This window comes from Achroia grisella, unplaced genomic scaffold (genome assembly GCF_030625045.1).
Source record: "Achroia grisella isolate CSIRO2021 unplaced genomic scaffold, CSIRO_AGI_Agris_v1 utg511, whole genome shotgun sequence".
In the NCBI taxonomy this organism is placed as follows: Eukaryota; Metazoa; Arthropoda; class Insecta; order Lepidoptera; family Pyralidae; genus Achroia; species Achroia grisella.
In genome coordinates this window covers 4193750-4214345 of record NW_026712905.1, presented here as the reverse complement: position 1 = coordinate 4214345, position 20596 = coordinate 4193750, and the positions used below count along the sequence as shown (strand labels likewise).

The window sequence follows — 20596 nt, the reverse complement described above, 5'->3', positions numbered from 1 at the left end:
AGATCTCGGCAACAAAAGTGCTATGTATCTGGGAAAAGGAGATGGACGAATATGGAAAAAAAAAAGCTATGTATCTGGAAGATGCACGTATTAGGGTGTAGTTATGTACAAAAAATAGTAACATACATAGAATTGTGAATCATTACGTTTGTGCAATTTTATTACAAATTCGACGTAAAGATAATTTATATCACGAGGACGGACATATGCATTCTTTTATGTCAAAATAATTGAAAGTTGTCCACTACAAAAAGATCATCAAAATCGGTTCAATGATAGTGAAAATATTCTGTAACATTACCAATGTAATGTTACAGAATATCTTCATTATCATTGAACCGATTTTGATACAGACAAACAGAAACACGCAGAACAATGCAGGTCAATCTGCTGAAGAATTTTAGCTAGCGTATTCATTAGTCCACGTTACTAAGAACCTTCTCCCCCATTCCTTAAAAATGGCTGTTAATGTTTAATAAAATTCTGTTCAAACCGGATGTCACAAATCCAGCTGCTTAATGGTAGAAATAGACAGAGCTGGATAAAGATGCCTTGAATATTCAATAGGTTTACCTAGGTAAAATAATAATTTTAACTTTATAGATAGACTAGCTAACGCGCGCAACTTCGTCTGCGTCGTATTTCCACTGTTTGAAAATGTAGCAAACGTTTTCATTGCAGCTCTGCTCCTGTAGATCGTAGCGTGATGCTACATATATCATGTAGCCTTCCTCGATAAATGGGCAATCCAACACTAAAATATTTTTCAAAATCGTTAATTAGATCCAGAGATTACCCCTACAACCTCACAGACTCCAAAATTATTCTTAATCTTACTCTTTATAATATTAGTAGCAATATATTTCGAGCATAACATACGTTTCTAAAATATTTTTTATCATTTATTCCACATATTCTTCAATATTTTGAACAAATAGCAACATTTCTGGTGCGGCTCTATACCAGCGTCTGCCCGTGGTTCTGGGCGTCACAGTACAATTTTATGTCTACCTATATATATGTAGTAACACCGGTAATCCGTTATATGGGTTACAATTTTAATAAAAAAAATGTTTAAGTTGTTATAAACATATTATATAATTTTAGTAAATATACTGCCCTATATTATAACTAGATAAGTAGGTAAATACAATATAAATACACATCATATAACTAAATAATTAATTTTCTACCCTACACCAGAGTTGGCAGATGTCCTGATTTTTAGAGCATAATTAAATATACCGCGCTGGATAGCTCTGTCTGAGATGTTTAGAGCTCTGATGATCTCCTATTTAATACTGGTGATTTTATGTATGCCCTAAAAATAAATTCCTCCCGCGAACGTTTGCTAAATTCCGCTTTGCCTGAAAAAAACCTGGAAAACGTTACACGCAATCACACTTGCCCTATCCTTAAAACCTCGAAAACGGGTAGTAAGTAGATATTGATGTATCAGTAGATGGTAGATGCCAAACTTTCAATAGTATGTTATATAGTAAATCAATGTGTAAATAATTCTGATCAACAGTACTGTTAGTTTCATTTAATTTCTACACTGATAAGCACCTGTGCCATATGAACAATAATTAAACACTACAGAAATTTAACATTATCTAATGTTGTTTACTATATAGCTGGGATCTCATTCAATTTGATAAAACTACAAATTGTTGTTTGCTCTGCTGTAGTCAACCGTAGCACAGCGAAGTGAGTGCTTGGTTTAATGCGGACTGTATAAAATCGTGTATAAATAAATATATTCCGTTCTACGAGTGAATTTATATTTTATTTATTAAAAATGGAGTTAAACTTTGTAACGACTTTACTAAAACACGATGTAAATCACAATGTGAAACAGTGCTTTAAATCTAAGAAACCCTTCGGTAAATATTTATTTATCTGATATATTTTATTGAATGTTATCAAATATTATAATTATATTATATTTATTGTTACAAAATATTATATATTTTTTGTTATTGTTATTTCATGTGCTAGTGTATAATATACTGGTAGAAGTTGTCACCAAGTCGTATATTGGTATTGCTATTAATTAGTATCCAATAAAAATACAAATACGCTAACTATTATTTAAATATTAACAATATTAAAATTGTTCTGCCAGTGCGTATGAGCAAGCGCCTAAGTAGTTGACGCTAAAATTATAAATTTATACTATTTCTCATAATCCACATTAATATTATAAAGGTAGGCCGTACCCTACCTTGTAATCTTCTTCACGTTAAATTTAATTAAGATTCGTTCAGTCGTTTAGTCGTAAGAAGTTAGGTATCTCATAATTAGACAGACACACATGCGCATTTACAATATTAATGGATACATAATTATGGATGTCATTCTGGTGTAATTTCAAACTGTGAAAGTATTTCTGAAGTCGTTGCAGTGACACCGGAGTTTACCTACTTGATAATATTGTAAACATCTCTTTCTAAAAGAAATAGTAGGTACCTAGTATTTTAAATATACAGTCATCCAACAGTGAAAAATGTTCTTACATAGTATTGGTTCCGGAGTTTATTTATAATATCTCAAACATAATCCTCTTTAGCTCTTATAAAATTAGATAATGTAGAAAATGTGTTGGTATAGAGTGTAGAAATGCGAAATATATATGCGAAAACAATGTACATGTTTATTAATTTATGTAAATCGTTTGTTGTGATAGATATGATTTGTATTGTTTTCCTAATAACTAAAAAAGGGTCAGGTTTCTGTCAAATTACCTAAATATTTATTACGTATGGTTATAAATTAACCTAATAATAAATAAGAGGTATCTATTTATATATCTAACAACATACTTGTCTGAAAACAAAAAGTATCAATAAAACAATTAGAAGTCGTAATATATATAGATAATATAATCATAACATATATACATTGTATACTAATTAGGATGATAGACACTTTGTTAGTCTAAATAGACACTACTGAATAATTAGCAATTTATGCAACACTGCTACGTATACCTAGCTTTGATAAAACGCATTCCTAGCCTACACCAATAAACGACTTATTAAAGCTCAACGAACTCTAGAATTTGTATCTATTTCGTCGTGTTTATGCATCATTATTATCAGTGTGCATCAAATTACCCAATTAATAAGTTCAAATTATTTGTTGTTATATACGAGTATACGTGACATTTGGCATATATATATTAAACGGTATTTACTTAATATTTTGTTGTATCGTGAATGAATAAATAAATAACCTGGACAAAATGCTATCTAATGCACAAAGTGTTATCTAATGCCAAACTAATACAAATTATGTTCTATGAATAGTTACTATATAAATATCTGTTTGAAATGCTTATTCTCTTTTTATAAAACATAATATAACTATGCATATGAAAAAACAGAAAAAGACAATCAGGTAAATCGACTCCAATTGTTTATTGCATAGAAGATTAAACCTGTGACTACTAGAACGCTCAAATAAAAAAATAACCAAAATTAAACACACACATTTACACAGACAAGAGAAACTTATAAAACCATTCTTTTGCCTATGGGAATTGAAAATAAATCGTATAAAGATAAAGCTAACGAGAAAAAAATTTAAATATCCTTTTCAAGTGATCTTATATCTATACCCAGAGCAAAAATGTCATTTACATGCTGAGCTTTTCAGTGTTTATGTCACCGGCGAGTAAGTGAGAAATATTAATTTTTGTACCATCGCTCAGATTCAACCTCACGATTTTTCTTCATAAGGCTACAATCATTAGCCAAAGTACCTATATATAGCTAATTTAATTTTAATTCTTTTCAGTTAGCAGAAAAGAAGAAGTAATGGCTATCAAAAGTAAATTTCCAACAAAAATTCCTGTAAGTAAAATCAGAAAGTGTAGCATTTACATTTGAAAAGAAAGATGCTTTTTAATTTCCTCCTCGTTTTTGAAGTCTATGGTGTTCCTCCAGTATTGAAAATAAAATTTTTATCCACAGCTTATAGTAGAAAGGTATCATAAGGAAAGAAATTTGCCAACATTGGACAAAACAAAATTCTTAGTTCCCGAAGACATCACTATGTCGCAATTCCTTGTAATAATTCGGAATAGAATAAGAATAAAAGCAAACCAAGTAAGTAATTTTTCATCTAATTATTTAGATACCTATGGCAAACAGTATTTCTTTATTGTACATGAGTAAACATAAAACTCAGAAGAAACCTTTAATTTACTTTAAAGTCAGTAAACATTAGGTACTCCCATAAAGTCGATTTCGCAAAAATATCTCATAACTAGCGACTCTAATTGACGAAAATATTTCATTTCACACGTGTATTGAAATAGTAAATGTAATGAAATATAACAAAATAGTTATTTCTTCCATTCAACAGGCACTATATCTAATAATCAATAACAGATCTATGCTAAGCATGAGTCTGACAATGGCACAGGCATACGAAAACTATGGAGATGAAGACGGGTTTCTCTACATAACCTATGCCTCACAAGAAGTTTTCGGATACAAAGATGGTAAGTAGGTATTCAATATTTATTATATTCAATATCCACATTTAATTTGAACCCCTAGTATTTTTAAGAAGAAATTTAAATATTTTCTTTTTTATATTTTTATATAAGATAAACAAATTCAGATAATTATGAGTAGGTAGGTATGTGAATATTTTCATCTACCTTATATTATAAAAAATAATCCTAGTATTTTTCTTAAACGATGCAATTATTTGTATATATGTAGGTACATTTTAGAAGTTAGAGCATTCGTCAATTTAATTGTTTGCAAACAAATAAAATATCATAATTGGGTAGTAAGGTTAGTGGAAGTGACCTTGGAAAATAATATTTAAGTATATTATTTCATTACCAATTACTTTTGTTTATCTTTATAAGTAGGCATGCTTAGAAGTGTAGTTAAATAAATATTCCCAGCTGTACAACACAATCGGTGTCGGTGTGTTACAATCGGTATGTAATATTATAGTATATATATTATAGTAGCTTTTATATTATATTAAGCTATTATATTTAACTTAAAATAAAAACAAAATATGTAGTTTGTGAAGAAAAAATACTATTCAATTATTTTGCACGTTGGTATAATTTTTATCTTATTTGCTTTGTAATCTGTAAATATATAAATGTCATCTTAAACAGATAGGCAACAAAATTGTTTATCCGTATGTAATTCACACAGTTTTCTAACGTACCTATATAAAAAAGACTATACGACATGTTTGAATTCTTGGTTTCTTCATAAGTTAGAAAGTTGGCACAGAATTTGTTTTTTAATTTTATTGTTTGCCAATTCTAGTTTTATATCTTAAGTAGGTATATTACAATTACTTATTATTTCGTATTATTATTGTTTAGTAATTAAAGTTAACCTTTTTGTCATTGTTACAGATATGCAGGGCTCAAATAAGGAAGTTCAAGCTATACGAGATAGGTTTCCAAACAAAGTGCCAGTAAGTACTAACCTATTTCACATATACTCGTAAATTGCAAGATATCACACATCATCATCATCATCATGTCTTTCCATTTGGTAGTCCTAACAAAGTGCATATTGTGTGTACTTTTACTCTGTAAATTACTATATCATAATTGTGTAATGCAACTAATTAAATAAATAAATAAATAATATGTTTTTTGACCTATTATTGTAATAACAGAATAACCAGAATATAGGAAGCTTCGTTGACAAGAACCCTCATTATATCCATAGTATTTGAATATCTCTGTGTATTCTTTATCATATAGATATTTTGTTTCAGTTGTACGTGGAAAGATATGAACGCGAGAGAGAAGTTCCAGCATTAGGAAGGCGTAAATTCCTCGTACCTCAAGAGCTAACCATGTCCCAGTTTTTGTATATAATTAGATCGAAAATAAAATTGAAGGAATCTCAGGTTGGTTCTAGTAATATATTGTAATCTAGTAATATATTCTGCGTTATTTTGTTTTATTGGATAGGCAAAGCAATTGTCGGCTCATCTGACGGTAAATGAATCATTAACAGCAGCATAAACATGAACAGCATCACGCATACGCCTGTGTGAAAAGACTTGTATGGACTTGTATTTGCTTGACATTACTTATTTCAACCGCCAAAAAGGTTTCTTTGTAAACTGTGTGTGTAAGAAGAAAACCTCTTCTTTGGCTTCTTTCACATGGGGTAAACGACTCTTTCCCCTTAAAAATAGTTAAAAAATGTAACATGTAGGTAATATTACGAAAAAATATTGGTAAACAACTAGGTTCATAAATATATCTAGCATATGAATGAGGGACATCTTGGGAGTTTTTCGTGAGCAAGAGTCTCACAGTACCCGTTTGCCTCCCTGGGGCGGGCTCCATGAGGATTTATTTATTTTCATTTAAATTTTTTTTTTGTCGTTGAGGCTTGCCATTTTCCATCAATCTATTTTAGTTATTGATAAGACATGACTCCAACTTTTTGCTTGAGATAACTTTGACTTGTTCTTCCCCTTCGATAATATTATTCATACGTTCATCGTATCGTATCAAGTGCCCCAATATTTTTTCCTGCCTATTCCCAATAATATCTGCCTTTTTACTTTAACCCTTTGTAGTACTTCTTCGTTTCTTTTTTATCTATCTATAAGTTAAAAAAAAAGGTTCGTAAATATATTGTTAATATAGAGATATGTATTGTTAACAGGCTTTGTATTTGCTAGTAAACGACAAAGTGTTGGTCAGTCACAGCATGACGATGGCGCAGGCGTACGAGCAGTTTCGCGGACACGACGGATACTTACATATCACTTACGCAGCCCAGCAAGTCTTCGGATGAACATTGTGAGTCATAATTTTTTTACATACCATACAATACAGATTTCAGTCTATGATTACAGTATTGTTTATGATCAAGTTTGTCTGTAACGTTTGTGGTAAATGGTTATAACGTATTCTTTGTAATTTACAGTAGGAGACGATAAAGTGAAAAGGCAAGAACCGCCAAAATAAATGTATAATGTGAGCATACTGTTTATTGAAATTAATATTTAAGTACAGTACAACCTTGGTATATAATAAAATTGTAATAGGCCGATGTCTATACGTTATTGATATTTCTTAATGCAACAGAAGTCATACCACAACTGCATGAAATAGAATTTCAGTTTTCTCCGATAATTCTATTTTAAAGGTGTAATTCAAAACATGGGCTCCATTTTACCGCAGGATTTTTTTTATTATTTGCGAAACAAGGCCGGGTCGCTAGTAGGTATATCATCATACTCCAACCAGCTTTATTCAGTATATTTTGTATAGTTTGTGAGCATAAAGGTTTTGTACCGAATTTTATCCTCAAATAGATACTTCCTGTCTAAAATTTAAACTTTTTCTTAGTAATGCCTTCTGACTATTTTTTGTCCTATAGCAAACAAACTCGCGGTATTTTTTAGTATCTACTGAATGACCACATATATCTCTCCATTTGTAAATACAACATTATTGAAACTAGTAAATATTATTTAATAGTATACTTACGTACACTTTTAGATAATTTGATTAACTGGTAGGTAATTAATTTCTTTACTATCAGCCGGTATTGTCATTGAATGGGTCCTTTGATTTATATTCACGCTTGTTGTTTGCTGTTACTTTTATCACTTTGCAGAGCACAGTACATTGTATGTATGGTAGGCACTTACAAACTCATATTTTCGAGTTCCGTATGTTTGTTGAACAGTACATGAAAAACCCTTACGTATTCTGTATTTATGTGTAGGTCTGTCTGTATTATTCTGTATATATTTCAGTAACTCTTAATACATTAGATTTTTATCATTTTTAATTTCCGATTATGCAACCTCAGTGATCACTAAATATTTTTTAACATGTGTTAAAATGTTTTTCACAATTTTTTGTGACCTATCAAAGGCATTTGATTGCGTGGATCATAAAACACTTTTGTACAAGCTCGAACATTATGGTATAAAAGATAATGATCTAAAATAATTAATGAAAACTTATTTAGAGGATAGGGTCCAAACTGTAGATATTGACGGTATAAAATCTAAGGGAGCTAATATTGGGATGGGCGTTCCACAAGGGTCAATCTTAGGCCCCTTTCTCTTTTTAATTTACATAAATGACCTTCCCTTTATGGTAGAGAAAATTGCAGATATAGTGCTGTTTGCGGATGATACTTCGTTAGTGTTTAAAATTGGACGTCAAACTAATCAATTAGACGATGTAAATTGTGCTATGTCTGCTATATTAAATTGGTTTACATGTAATAACCTATTATTAAATTCCAGCAAAACAAAGTGTATAAAATTTACACTTCCTAATGTAAGACCAATAAATACACAGTTATTGCTTAATGACGAAATAGTAAATTTTGTTAATGATACAGTTTTTTTAGGTATAACAGTGGACTCGAAATTACAATGGGGGCCCCATATTTCAAAATTGGCCAATAGACTCAGTTCAGCTGCATATGCAATTAGAAGAATTAGGCAATTAACAGACGTGGCGACGGCTAAACTTGTATACTTTAGTTATTTCCATAGCATTATGTCATATGGTATACTACTGTGGGGTAAAGCAGCCGATATAAATACTATATTTATTTTACAAAAGAGAGCCATACGTTCTATTTATGGTATGGGTTCAAGAGAGTCATTACGTCAGTGTTTTAAAGTTTCAAATATCCTCACCGTTACTTCACAATACATTTATGAGAATATCATGTATAGACGGAAGAATTTAGACCGTTTTAGAAAACTTAAAGACTGTACAAATAGAAACTTACGCAATAAAAATAAGCTAATTTTACCTAAATGCCACCTGCACAAAGTCAGTAATTCATTCTATGGTAATTGCGTAAGATTTTATAATAAACTGCCAGAATCTGCACTAAATCTGACAGAGAGGCAATTCAAATCTTATATTAAACAATTTTTGTGTAAGAAAAGAAGCCTATTATAGGATAGACGAATTCATAGACGACAACATATCAAGTAAATAACTAGTTTATTAGCATACAACGTTATAATTTAATTTTCTCATTGCTTTCTTGATTTAATTGATTGATTTTAGAAATATGAAAGCGTAGCGGTTTTTGTATTGATTGCCGCATGCATTCTTATGTAAAATGTGAATACTATAACTATCAGATAGCAATTGTAAGTAGCTTTGACGTAGTCTAGTGTTTTGAGTAGTCATGCTCACTAAAATGTCCAGACTTGTGGCGGCGTGGTGGGCCGGGTCATTGGGCTCCCTAAAATATCCGTCATACTCGTGAACGGGTGCTGCTTGTAGGGACTGGTCTGCTCTAATCACTATGACTGATTTCCTCTTATTAATTGTTTAACCAGTTGGTTATATATTCAATATTATTTCTATTTGAGTATTTAATAGAATTAGTGCTAATTGGTGGTTTGTATTCACACACTTAAACTTAAAAATGTAAAGTAATAATAAATTATTTAAAAGAGCAACACGCAAGTTTCTTGCTCGTTCTTCTTGTGATGAGACAGCTTTCCGAACAAGCGGTAGATTAAAAAATGTAATGACTATTCAAAAGTGCTTCAATGTAAGTTTATTTGAATAAATGATTTTCTATTCTATTCTATTCTAATGTAATATATCGAGTTCCGTATGTTTGTTGAACAGTACATGAAAAACCCTTACGTATTCTGTATTTATGTGTAGGTCTGTCTGTATTATTCTGTATATATTTCAGTAACTCTTAATACATTAGATTTTTATAATTTTTATTTTCCGATTATGCAACCTCAGTGATCACGAAATATTTTTTAACATGTTAAAATGTTATATATCATAAGAATATTTATTTAAATTATTTACAATTCATATACTGCTTCGGTTTAGGTTAGGTTATAATATAAAAAAAGGGAAAAAGCTATTAAATTAAATACTATTTATTACCTTTGCCCTATTTTATATCATTATTTATGAAATACTGCATATATATCTACTGGTAAACTCGTAGCATTTATAACAACAACCTTTCAATAAAGTTTCACAATCACAGTAATGAATAGGTTTCATAGGTAGTCAGCCAGTAATAAGATAAATAAATATCTACTATAAAACAGAACCCTCGCTGAACGTTGTTTCGCACTCGACCGTTACTTTTTTTATTATCAGCCGTCAATTTATGATATCAATGAATAAAAAACACAGTAATATTTTACAATTGCAATTAATAATATATAATATGATCTTATTACCACTATTAAAACATTTAATAAAACAAGTACTTATTAACTATATCCATACTTATATACTAATATCACACATAATGTTGTAATTGCAAAAGTATATCTGTTTGTCCTGTCTGATTGTATCCTTTTCACTAAACGGCCGAACGGATCATAATGAAATTTGCTCTGAAAATATAGTATATTAATAGCATGACCTTAATCTTTTATCTTAAAAATAATCTGGGAGGGGTGAATTAAGTGATGAAAGTGTGAACAGACATGGTCGTAGATAAGGTGCCGGTTATCAGATCAGCTATTACATAAGTATACGAATATTTTTATTAGTAAGACGGCAGAAGTTCTTCGAAATTCTCGTGTTTAGAACTATCCGGGTGAGGTCAGGAGGGTGGTAGGGGGGGGGGGGGTTAAACTACTATTATATAAATTTCTACTGTAGATATTGAACTCACCACCAACCTTACACCACACCAATATACGGTTTGCACTGTCTAAAAACGGATTAGACTATAAAATAAATAATTGAATGAATTTAAATCAAATTAATAAGTCTTTATTCATGGCAAATTTGAAACAACACGGATAAGATGAGGACTACCGATTTGGCAAATATAGGACATATCAAACGTATATACATATAGGACTATTATTTACAATTGAAAATATCTTAATTTTTGAAGTCGGGTAAAAACAGATGGGGCATAAGCTTGTTTGCCACCACCGTAGTATAAAAAGTAAACAGTCCTTTGGATAATGATTTGGAAAATACTATAATCGTACTTGTAATTGATACCATTTAATGACTAGCTGTACCGGCGAATTTGCCCGCGTGGAACATAACTTTATTTGACTAAAATAAAGAATGTTTCTAAAATAAAAGTAGCCTAAGTTACTCCTTATTACATCAGCTACCTGCCAAAAAAAGTCCCGTCAAAATCAGTCCTGCCATTTCAGAGATTAGCCGGAACAAACAGACAGACAAAAATGATAAAAAACGTTATTTTGGTGTATGTACCGTATTTATATTCATATGCATGTAGTAAAAACCGGTTATTTCAATATTACAAACAGGCATTCCAATTTTATTTATATGTATAAATGTATAGGTAGATGATAAAACTAATATTATCATAGTGTTGCTATGTGCGGACAGTGTAGTTAGGCTTTTAATAGATTGGAGCAGCCATATCGATATCCACATTTAAAAATGTATAAATAGATCAGTCATTATAAAATGTACCAGAGACCATTATCACCACTCTTCCTGTTTATCAATAAAAATATGTTAAATTAACTTTGTAAAAATGTTATCTTGTTGCTACTTACATATATATAAAGCATAGAAAAAGTCAGGTAAAATGATCGTAAAATAGAAACAGTTTCACTAAAAAACAGTGATTTTTTTTGTTTTGGTCGTATAAATGTTATTTACTTGTAAAATAGAATCAGTATAATATCTCTAATATATTTTTTTGTGTATTCATACCTAATTGTATAAGGTTATTCACTATTTTTAATTGGAAACCGTATCGAAATAAATTAAGCCTTTTCTGATAGTAGCGTTCATAAACGCACAGACAAATACAATCATTGTTTTGGGATTTATTACGTTATATAAAGTACCCAATAATAGTTTTTTATTATATATCTTCCAAGTACAGACAGCGATTAGTTACATTTTTATTACATGGGTATATAAATACTCAGTATTTACATAGAACTATCTAGAAAGTGTTTTATTTTGTTATATACAAGAATCGATACAGAGACCTGTATTATTCCACACCAGTTCATTCTCGCGACGTTATTTATGTCATAATAATAAGTTTATCAAGGGTCGATACAGCACAAACATACGTTATAAGCGAGGACTGTATTCCTCTCAGATAAGTAAGAGTTATGATCCTTTTTATTGCTATCAGCGACACCCCCAAAGGCTGTTGTTGAGAGAATATTTCTATTTTTAATATTAACTTAATGCTTTTTAAGGCCTCTTTTGATGGTCTAGTGGTTTACACACCACACACTGTCTTACTTCCGATGGTCGCGGGTTCGATTCCTCGCACGGTATAAAGGGTGGATGTTTTCTATGTATAAGATGGGTGTTTTCTGTGTATAATATGTATGTATTTACGAGAAAAAAAATAGTCCATGTATTTGTATCAGTTATATAGTACCCATATCCAGTATGTGTATCCAGTGGCGTAATTTCTCGGAAATAAAATAATAAAATCTTGTGATAAAAAATTTTGAAATTCTTTACGATCCTCCTCCGCTGGTGCCCCGCCACTACATACCGTTTACGGCAGTCGAGTGCATTATTATATATGTATCTATCAAAGCAAAGCAAATCAAATCAAAAATCATTTATTCATGTAAGACAATTTAGCCCCTTATGAACGTTTTTTTTTTCGTAGTGTCGGAAGGATAGGAAGGATAGCATAGTTTGACTTGTAGGTATGTAACCCTATGTTTGTAATTATATGTCATGGGAACATATTTATAACGGTAATATAGAAATAATTCGCTACAAAAGTATATATGAAATTTTCAACATAACGATATGATTTTTGTTCCAGGTACACATTGGATTGGCGTGATATCTGATGTTCCTGAAAATTGTCTTCTTATTTAAAGACTGATAGTATTTTATTTTTCAATTTTGTGATAGTTACGGTGAGAATCAAGTTTTCAGGCACCAAAGGCGCATTAACTGTTTTAATAAGGGCTGGTCCTTTCAAATATGTATAAAATTCCTACTAAAACATATATGGCCCGATTATTTGAGATAATTATGTCATTTTATATATGTATTTGATTCACGTAGTTACCTACTATAGGTCGGTGTCGGTGTTCATGGTGGTTGCACCCTAGCATATTTTATCAACCTCTAAAACAAACTTGCAAACTTTGTCATGCTTCAACGACGATACTCGTAGACGGAGATGTAGATATAGCATATTATAAATTTAAATTAATACCCCTACGAATGGCTTGAAGGAAGTGATTGACATTAATTAAGCCTATCTGTCGATTAAAATTTTTCATATGAAGAAACCAAAGAATTAACATTTTTTGTTTATTTTATTGCCATAAGTCGTAACCTCTCGTGGAAAGTTTTTAAGTTTAATTCTAGTTAACGTTATTTCGGTTAAATCTTTTCTATTAAATGGAGTTACAGCTTGAATCGAGTAAGAAATGATGTAGTTGTAATGATTTAGTTTGCTATTATTATCCATCGATCCATTTATAAATATTGATTTTTAAGAATGACAAAAGAAAATTTATCCATTTTTAACAACGCGATTTTGCCGTAACTTCTAGGAGTATTGTGCCTTATAGTAACAAAAACTTAATTTGTATTGGTCTAAAAAATATATTTTTTAAACCGGCAATGTTTTAGGAATAGTAACTATCAAATGATGTTTCTATTAAAAATTTATATTTAATTCTCAAAAGTTGATACATATAATGAAATTAAAATGTGCAATATTAATTTGGTTATGTGAATACAGTTATACATGATCTCATAGAATCGAAAGAGTGGTGTTTTTTTTTTAAATATATATTTTGTGTTTGCATTATACTGTAATACAACAATTATACTTATGAAGATATAGTGAAATTTGTTTTATTTATATAAAACATAATACAAGGTGGAAGGGGATGGGTAAAATGACGACTCTCCGATTAATTTTATGTATAAGATGACGTATTTGACGGTATATGAATGGATAATACTGTCAAAATTGGGATTTTTAGTGAAAATGATGAATAGCCTCTAATTAAAACCTGTACAAAATGTGAGCAACGTGTAGGTATATTCACTTCTAATAATATTCTAACATTTTCTTCTAATCCACCGGTCTTCTCTAAATTTTGTTTTAGGAGGGAAGACTGGTGCATTAATTATTCCATGAAATTAAAATTTCAATTCAATATTGTTCGATTTTCAATTTGCATCGATAAGAGAATAAAATGAAATTCGTTTTGATTAAAATTTATTTCAACATAGATACTAGCAGTACTAGCTTATCAGTTAAATTACAATAAATTATATACATGTACTAACTATCACTCCGTCGGCGATATATTTTGGGCAGCGGCAACCAGTGTGTCGTGTATATCCTTAGCATAAGCTATTTGAAGTCTCACCGTATTCAGATATTGTGGATAACTTAGAGTAGTTTCCTGAAAAAAAAAAAATAGATTCATGAGTACCTAATACTAATACTATACTTTAAAAGGAGTTTAACAAATATATATGTTAACGATAAAAAAGATAATAATAAATTCATAATTATATTATAAATGCGAAAATGTATATTTTATGTGGTGGTCAATTAAATAGAAAAAAGAACATTTCTATATAACTATCAAACAGATATTAACAAAATGTGATGTGAATACAGATCGTATCACGACGACAGACACGTCTTATCTCAAAGAAGTAGACAAAATCGAGGGTAACACCGAATGTTCTACGTGCATAGGTGTATGACTATTTATGACTTTTTTACGACCAAACGCCTAAATGTACGTATAACGAGAACAAACATAGGCTATCTTTTATAAAAGTAGAACTAAAGAGATATCATCATTGCTTTGTTGTTATCATTATTTACAGGTTGGCGTAGTATGTCATTCTCTTCCCTTCTTTCATTTTTATATGCTATAGGCAGTCCTATCTGACCTTACTCTTTTAGCACATCGTCTTCACGCGGTCTATTTTTTATCCTCTTTCTTTACACGACGTCGATCAGTTATAAACTATATATAAATAGCAAATTATAGTAATTATAGTGACAAAATGATAATGATATCATGGCACGCGACTTGTTTTTGTTTTTATATCTTTACTTGTTGGGTCAAAAACTTGACATTATTATACCTACAGCTTTCAATGTAACGAACAGTAGGTACTAAATAATTACTAATTCATTGATTGAATAGAACCAATTCAATGAAACTATTTTAATATGTTGTTGTATATCTCGGTAGGCAGGCATTTGAGTCACGGATGTTCTATTTTTTTTATTGCCGATAATGGAATTGTGTTAATTGCACCAGTGGAGAATCATAATATGAGGCATGAAGTCAGGTTAAATGACCTGACTTCATGCCTCATATTATCATCCCTTCATGCCTCATAATATCATCCATATATCCATTCGTCCATCGGGAGAAATTCATCAGAAATTTATTATTAAGATTTCCAGAGGGAACCACGTGGAAGTGAATCTGACATGGTACATTGCTAGCTATGTAGTTATTTGCTTACATTTCTAACAATATCCTTTGATAACTCTTATAAAGATAATATTATTAGAACATAAATTACTCACCTGTGTGGTGGGACCCGAGTCAAGTCTAGACGGTATTACGGTGAGTGGTAAATAGTGAGCTGCTGATTGTGCCTGCTGTATACAAGTTATAGCTGTCCGCTAGAACAATAACAAAATATAATATTAATATTACTCATGCCTAATTAACATAATTTATCTAAACATACTATTTTTTAGCATAGTATACGACACCAATATTTCTATCTCTCTGTGGTTTTAGTCAAATCTATATTCTCTTGAATACATTCAAATCTATATATTTTTACATATACCTACACATTCAAATTTTATATTCTTGAGTTAGTAACAAAACATTTATGGAAGCTATGACCGCGACTTCGTTCAAAAACATATATTTTTTTATTTATATAAAAAAATATATGCGTATAAGCCGTGTCTATACACGGCTTATACGCGATTATTTTATTTATTTATATGATACAAAATACATGAATATGTTTCAAAATACAATGTTGACCTTATCCTACTGGAATTAGATTCCTTCCAGATGTATCAATAGGATAGGAATGCATACGTATGATATGAAACACTAGGTATTTATTATTATTTATTGACATTGGCCTGAACTATGGTGAACGAGTTGTGGAAGTGATAAGCGTCTGTAGATCACAATAATGTTTATTATGGACACATCACGGTATGTTATCAAAATGTTTTTACATAGTATTTATGTTAAGATTACGAAGCTTAGTGAGCGTCGTGACCTAGTGATCTACTAGCTACTAAGTCTACACGGACTTAAGACCTCAAAGCTCGTGAGATTCAATAAAAAATACTTTTTCGACTATCCTTCAGGTTATAGAAAATATCGATACCGGAAGTTGGGAGTATCAGTCGTTGCTATGTTGGATACAAATAGTTTCAGTGAAATGTGGGCATGCCACTTGTTACACATAACATCAAAACTTGTCAAAGCCTCTGACTACGCCTATTTGTTATTATAGTCGTGAAAATATTAGATACAATTACGATATGTGGTCTGGTTTCTTACTACTTATTTCTTCCCATATTCGTTTCTTAATACGTATAATGTTACATCAGCTGTTACAATTATATTTTATGTATTTATTTATAAATACTTGCAATAATTAGAGTAAATTTAATTATACATTTGAAAAAGAACGTGTCCCTTGTGGTTCTGTACATTTGTTACTTTTCAATATCAATGTAGGTAGTAGAATGATATAAAGTGACAGTTTTAGGTTCAAGGAAGGAATAATATTTTTACTTATTAATTAAGATAATACAAAGTAGGTAATAATAAAGCTCAATAATATTTTGGCAATTTTGTGATAAAGTTATCGATCGACGTAATGAAACATTTCCACTGGACAAAACCTCGGATATAATCTAGTTATACTTATAAATATTGTTTGTTTTTGTACCTTAACTCTAGAATTATTTAAAGACGAGAAAACAAGATATGATTTATGGGTCACATATTTAATATCTGATAGGTCTGCTCTACAAACAAATTATAAAATAATTCCAATCCAATGATATTGAACTATATACGGTACTCTATTTTGCTTCTACTTTACTCTTAAATTATAATTCAAAATGACTACAAAATATAGAATTAATATGTTGCTAGTGTATACACAGTAATTGAGTAATTCAAACTGAACCTGACATCATTAAGCTAGCATAGGCTTAATGACGTCAGGTTCAGGCGTCATCGGAAAATTGATTAAAATTGTAATTTTAAAGGACTCCTACATGATCCATAAACTTTGCTGGAGAATCATAAAATAATCAACAGTTCTCATATTAACTGTTAGTGGCAAAGCAATTCTATCCTTCTATTATTTTTGAGTTCTATTTTTCAGTTAAAACAACGTTTTCGTTAACTATTCATTATAATAGTACAAGGGACTAAATTCATCCTAGTCCTGATTTCATCCTTATTATTTTATCTATCACTGCTGTCCCTACCAGCGCAACAGTATTATCATCCATAACACAGTATAGTTTAAAATAATTAAATATACTTAGCGTCACAACGATTATACCAGGTAGAGGTAGCCAGAGACAATGACAATTGCTTACGTCACAGTAAACACTCGACATTCCCACATTGTGTATATTTGTATACTTATTTGTAATCCAACGTGACATTATTCGCATCTACCAACGTTAATTCTCGGATTCATTTTTTGTTTGTTTTCTGTGTTTCCTTCACAGCAGATTCAGGGAGAAAAATTGACACAGAAAAGTTTTCTTTTGTATCGGGTAGATATGAACCACCGTGAGGATTTAGGATAATAAACCACTAGGCAACGACGCTATCCAAAAGTAAAAGTATTCGTATTTAATGGATATTATAATGGTGTAACAGTATCCTACTGAAAGTGACACCGGGAGTTAGAAGTATATACCAGTTGGCAACTAGTGATAACAAGTCACATATGAACATCTGTAATTAACAACGTACATAGCATAGTACAGTGATTAGTGATGGTTACTAAGTCGATAAGTTAATAGCACTTATTTAGCATTTCGTTTTGTTTGTTAATAATGTACAGACTGTGTCGGAAATGACCCTTAGTAATAAACTACAACTTTTGCTGAAACCGCACAATTTTTCCACCAAATTTGGGTTCAAAGTTGTTATATAAAAATTCAATAACAAAAGACAGCCCTAACATCAGCTGTCATAAGCCCTATCGTAAAAGTAAGACATGTAAGGACATTGATAGTTTTTACGAATGGACATCGATGCAAGTTTTTTTTTGTTATGCTACTACTGCTGCTACTGCTCTACTTCAATTCCACTATGCGAGAACGTTAGCTGATTTTGATTGAATACCAAGGAATAGGGTTGCCAATCTTTGCAATAAATAACAATGTTTGTAAGAAAAAAATTGTAGAATTAATGTTACGCGGGATTAATTAGTTACTAGTAAAGTTAGCTAGCGGCTTGGTATACTCTTTCCGACTAACCCTGTTTATTTTTATTTTTTAAACTAGACATTATTAGGTTCCAGTCCTACTAACCATTGGCGCATCTCCAAAGAGTTGTACGTAGTCAAATGTCTTCGTCGGCACGAATCGTGCGACTATCGCCGAAAATGTGGCATGTGGCAAATTAGCAATTCTATGATTCGCCCAGTAGTCGTAGCAGCAAATATCGAAAAATTTTTTTATTACTAAATCCAAAATATTAAACGTTTAAAATTAATTAAAATCTAAAACAATATGAATCAAGAAAACATTCTCACCCGAATTTGTTAGTCATGGTTGTGATGAATGAAAATATAAAGGTACAATCAGATAACACAGTCCATTAATCAACTTCAAAAAGAATGATTATACCTTAATCCTTTCCTTATATTTAAGAACCAAGAATTCATAATAAACTTACCAGGTGTAATTCCATTTGATCACAAAGTGAAAAAAAGTCTTCTAAGTTTTTATCAAATCTTGGCACAGGGTTATCAATTCCTTTCCTAAAAAAAAAACAATAAACTAAGCATGAACAACATGAAAGCATAACAAATAAACACTTACTCCAAAACCAAACTATCCTGATAAGTTATTCCACTAGACTAATATAATGAACAGATATTTGGACAGACAATGTTTGCAATAACAATAATCTTATAATAAATAATAACATAAATTGCTACATTGAAGCTAGAATGGGAAGTAATAATAAAATACCATCTATATTCAATGTTTCACATTTATTTGTGTATAATTATATTGTCTTTTAAGATTCAATATGTCATTCAGTGACAGTCAATATCTACTACCAGGAACAACTACTTACTGCGAATTTGAATCCATATTGTGATTTTGGTGCAATACTTGGGCTGCTGATTTTAGTGTCATCTGTAAATAAAACAGAATAAATGTAAATTGAAGTTGAAAACAGACTTATTCTAGAGAATGCACTAAAGACAAATCTATGCATATATACAATATTTTATACAAGTCTTCGAGTATGAATATCAAAGTGTTCAAACCTGAATATATAAATATATTAATAAATAAATCTTATTATTATTATAAATGTGAAAGTTTGTCAGTATGGATGGATAGTCAACAATGTGGCAAATTGGCGCTTGTGTCAATGAGGGCAACATTTACTGGATATATTTGAATTGAATGTGGCAGGATGTCAGGTTACAATCTCTCCAATTAACTTTTGGGTTTGTTATCAGTGTTTCATTCAGCAGAGAGTCAGTGAGAAATATAAATTGACAGTTTTTTATGTTAACCAAATTTGAAATTGTAACCTCATGTGTGTGAGTGGAGAAGTAAGTAACTAAGCTATGATACTCCCTGAATATGTAATGTTTGGTGTATAAAATATTTAAATGCTTATTGAGAACCCATAGGCATAAATGAATAATTGTTCTAAATTTAGCTTATTGTGCATTCTTTTGTTTATCTGAATACTGAAAGTGCTAATATACAGTGACAATGGGATCAACATTCTTTGAGAGTGAGACTACTTTTAATAATACTTCTACAAATGATTGATATGAAATTATTCATATCAATACAACAAGTAAATCTTAATATACTCACAGGGATAGAGTCTCGAAGAGATCCCATTAAAGTTTTAACTTTAGATATGTTGTCCATTTTATCTTGAGATGTCTGTTGGGGTATAGCTGGTGGCATTTGTTGTGGAGACGGCTGTTGCATAATGGGACCTGGAACTTGCATCTGCATCCCAACATTGGGTGCAGCTCCAACAGGATTCATGGGAACATGCATATTCATTTGGTTGTGGTTCATATTTATTCAATAATGAAAACTTTTAGTTGATGTCGATGTGTGGTATAAATTGAAGTAGTTCTGCAAATATTATGATTTAACTAAGACGTTTCTAATTAGAAACGATTCCATTAAAACGAAAAATTTCAAATATATAAGTAAATATAATAATATATGAATCAGTATGAATATACGAATTCTATACAGAGTAATAAAACAATAACAAGAAATGCTATATAGTTTGTGAAATAATCATAGAAATCAGGGGCTGAAGTCAGTTAGACTGT

At 30.6% G+C, this 20596-nt stretch overlaps 2 protein-coding genes across 2 annotated transcripts; one reads left to right on the top strand and one right to left on the bottom strand.

The window, feature by feature from the left end:
* The first annotated feature begins 1666 nt into the window (after positions 1 to 1666).
* LOC131846472 (uncharacterized) lies at positions 1667 to 13834 on the top strand. Its single transcript, XM_059195786.1, has 8 exons — positions 1667 to 1886; positions 3802 to 3857; positions 3978 to 4112; positions 4372 to 4510; positions 5402 to 5463; positions 5773 to 5907; positions 6681 to 6817; positions 12795 to 13834. Exons 1-7 carry the CDS (start codon positions 1802 to 1804, stop codon positions 6810 to 6812), a joined length of 744 nt encoding a protein of 247 aa, XP_059051769.1. The 5' UTR covers positions 1667 to 1801; the 3' UTR covers positions 6813 to 6817; positions 12795 to 13834.
* A 371-nt stretch (positions 13835 to 14205) lies between these two features.
* LOC131846617 (mediator of RNA polymerase II transcription subunit 29) lies at positions 14206 to 20459 on the bottom strand. Its single transcript, XM_059195958.1, has 5 exons — positions 20118 to 20459; positions 19354 to 19415; positions 18946 to 19030; positions 15561 to 15659; positions 14206 to 14406 (listed from the first exon to the last, which is right to left on the bottom strand). The coding sequence occupies exons 1-5, from the start codon at positions 20328 to 20330 to the stop codon at positions 14290 to 14292; spliced, it is 576 nt and encodes a 191-aa protein (XP_059051941.1). The 5' UTR covers positions 20331 to 20459; the 3' UTR covers positions 14206 to 14289.
* Positions 20460 to 20596: the final 137 nt, after the last annotated feature.

Coding starts and splice junctions, on each gene's coding strand:
- LOC131846617 (XM_059195958.1), bottom strand. CDS start 20,330: ATGAACCACAACCAAATGAATATGCATGTTCCCATGAATCCTGTTGGA. Junction 19,031..19,353: donor AATATGGATTCAAATTCGCA/GTAAGTAGTTGT, acceptor TTTTTTTTTTAG/GAAAGGAATTGATAACCCTG. Junction 15,660..18,945: donor ATCAAATGGAATTACACCTG/GTAAGTTTATTA, acceptor TTATTGTTCTAG/CGGACAGCTATAACTTGTAT.
- LOC131846472 (XM_059195786.1), top strand. CDS start 1,802: ATGGAGTTAAACTTTGTAACGACTTTACTAAAACACGATGTAAATCAC. Junction 1,887..3,801: donor TAAATCTAAGAAACCCTTCG/GTAAATATTTAT, acceptor AATTCTTTTCAG/TTAGCAGAAAAGAAGAAGTA. Junction 5,464..5,772: donor GGTTTCCAAACAAAGTGCCA/GTAAGTACTAAC, acceptor ATTTTGTTTCAG/TTGTACGTGGAAAGATATGA.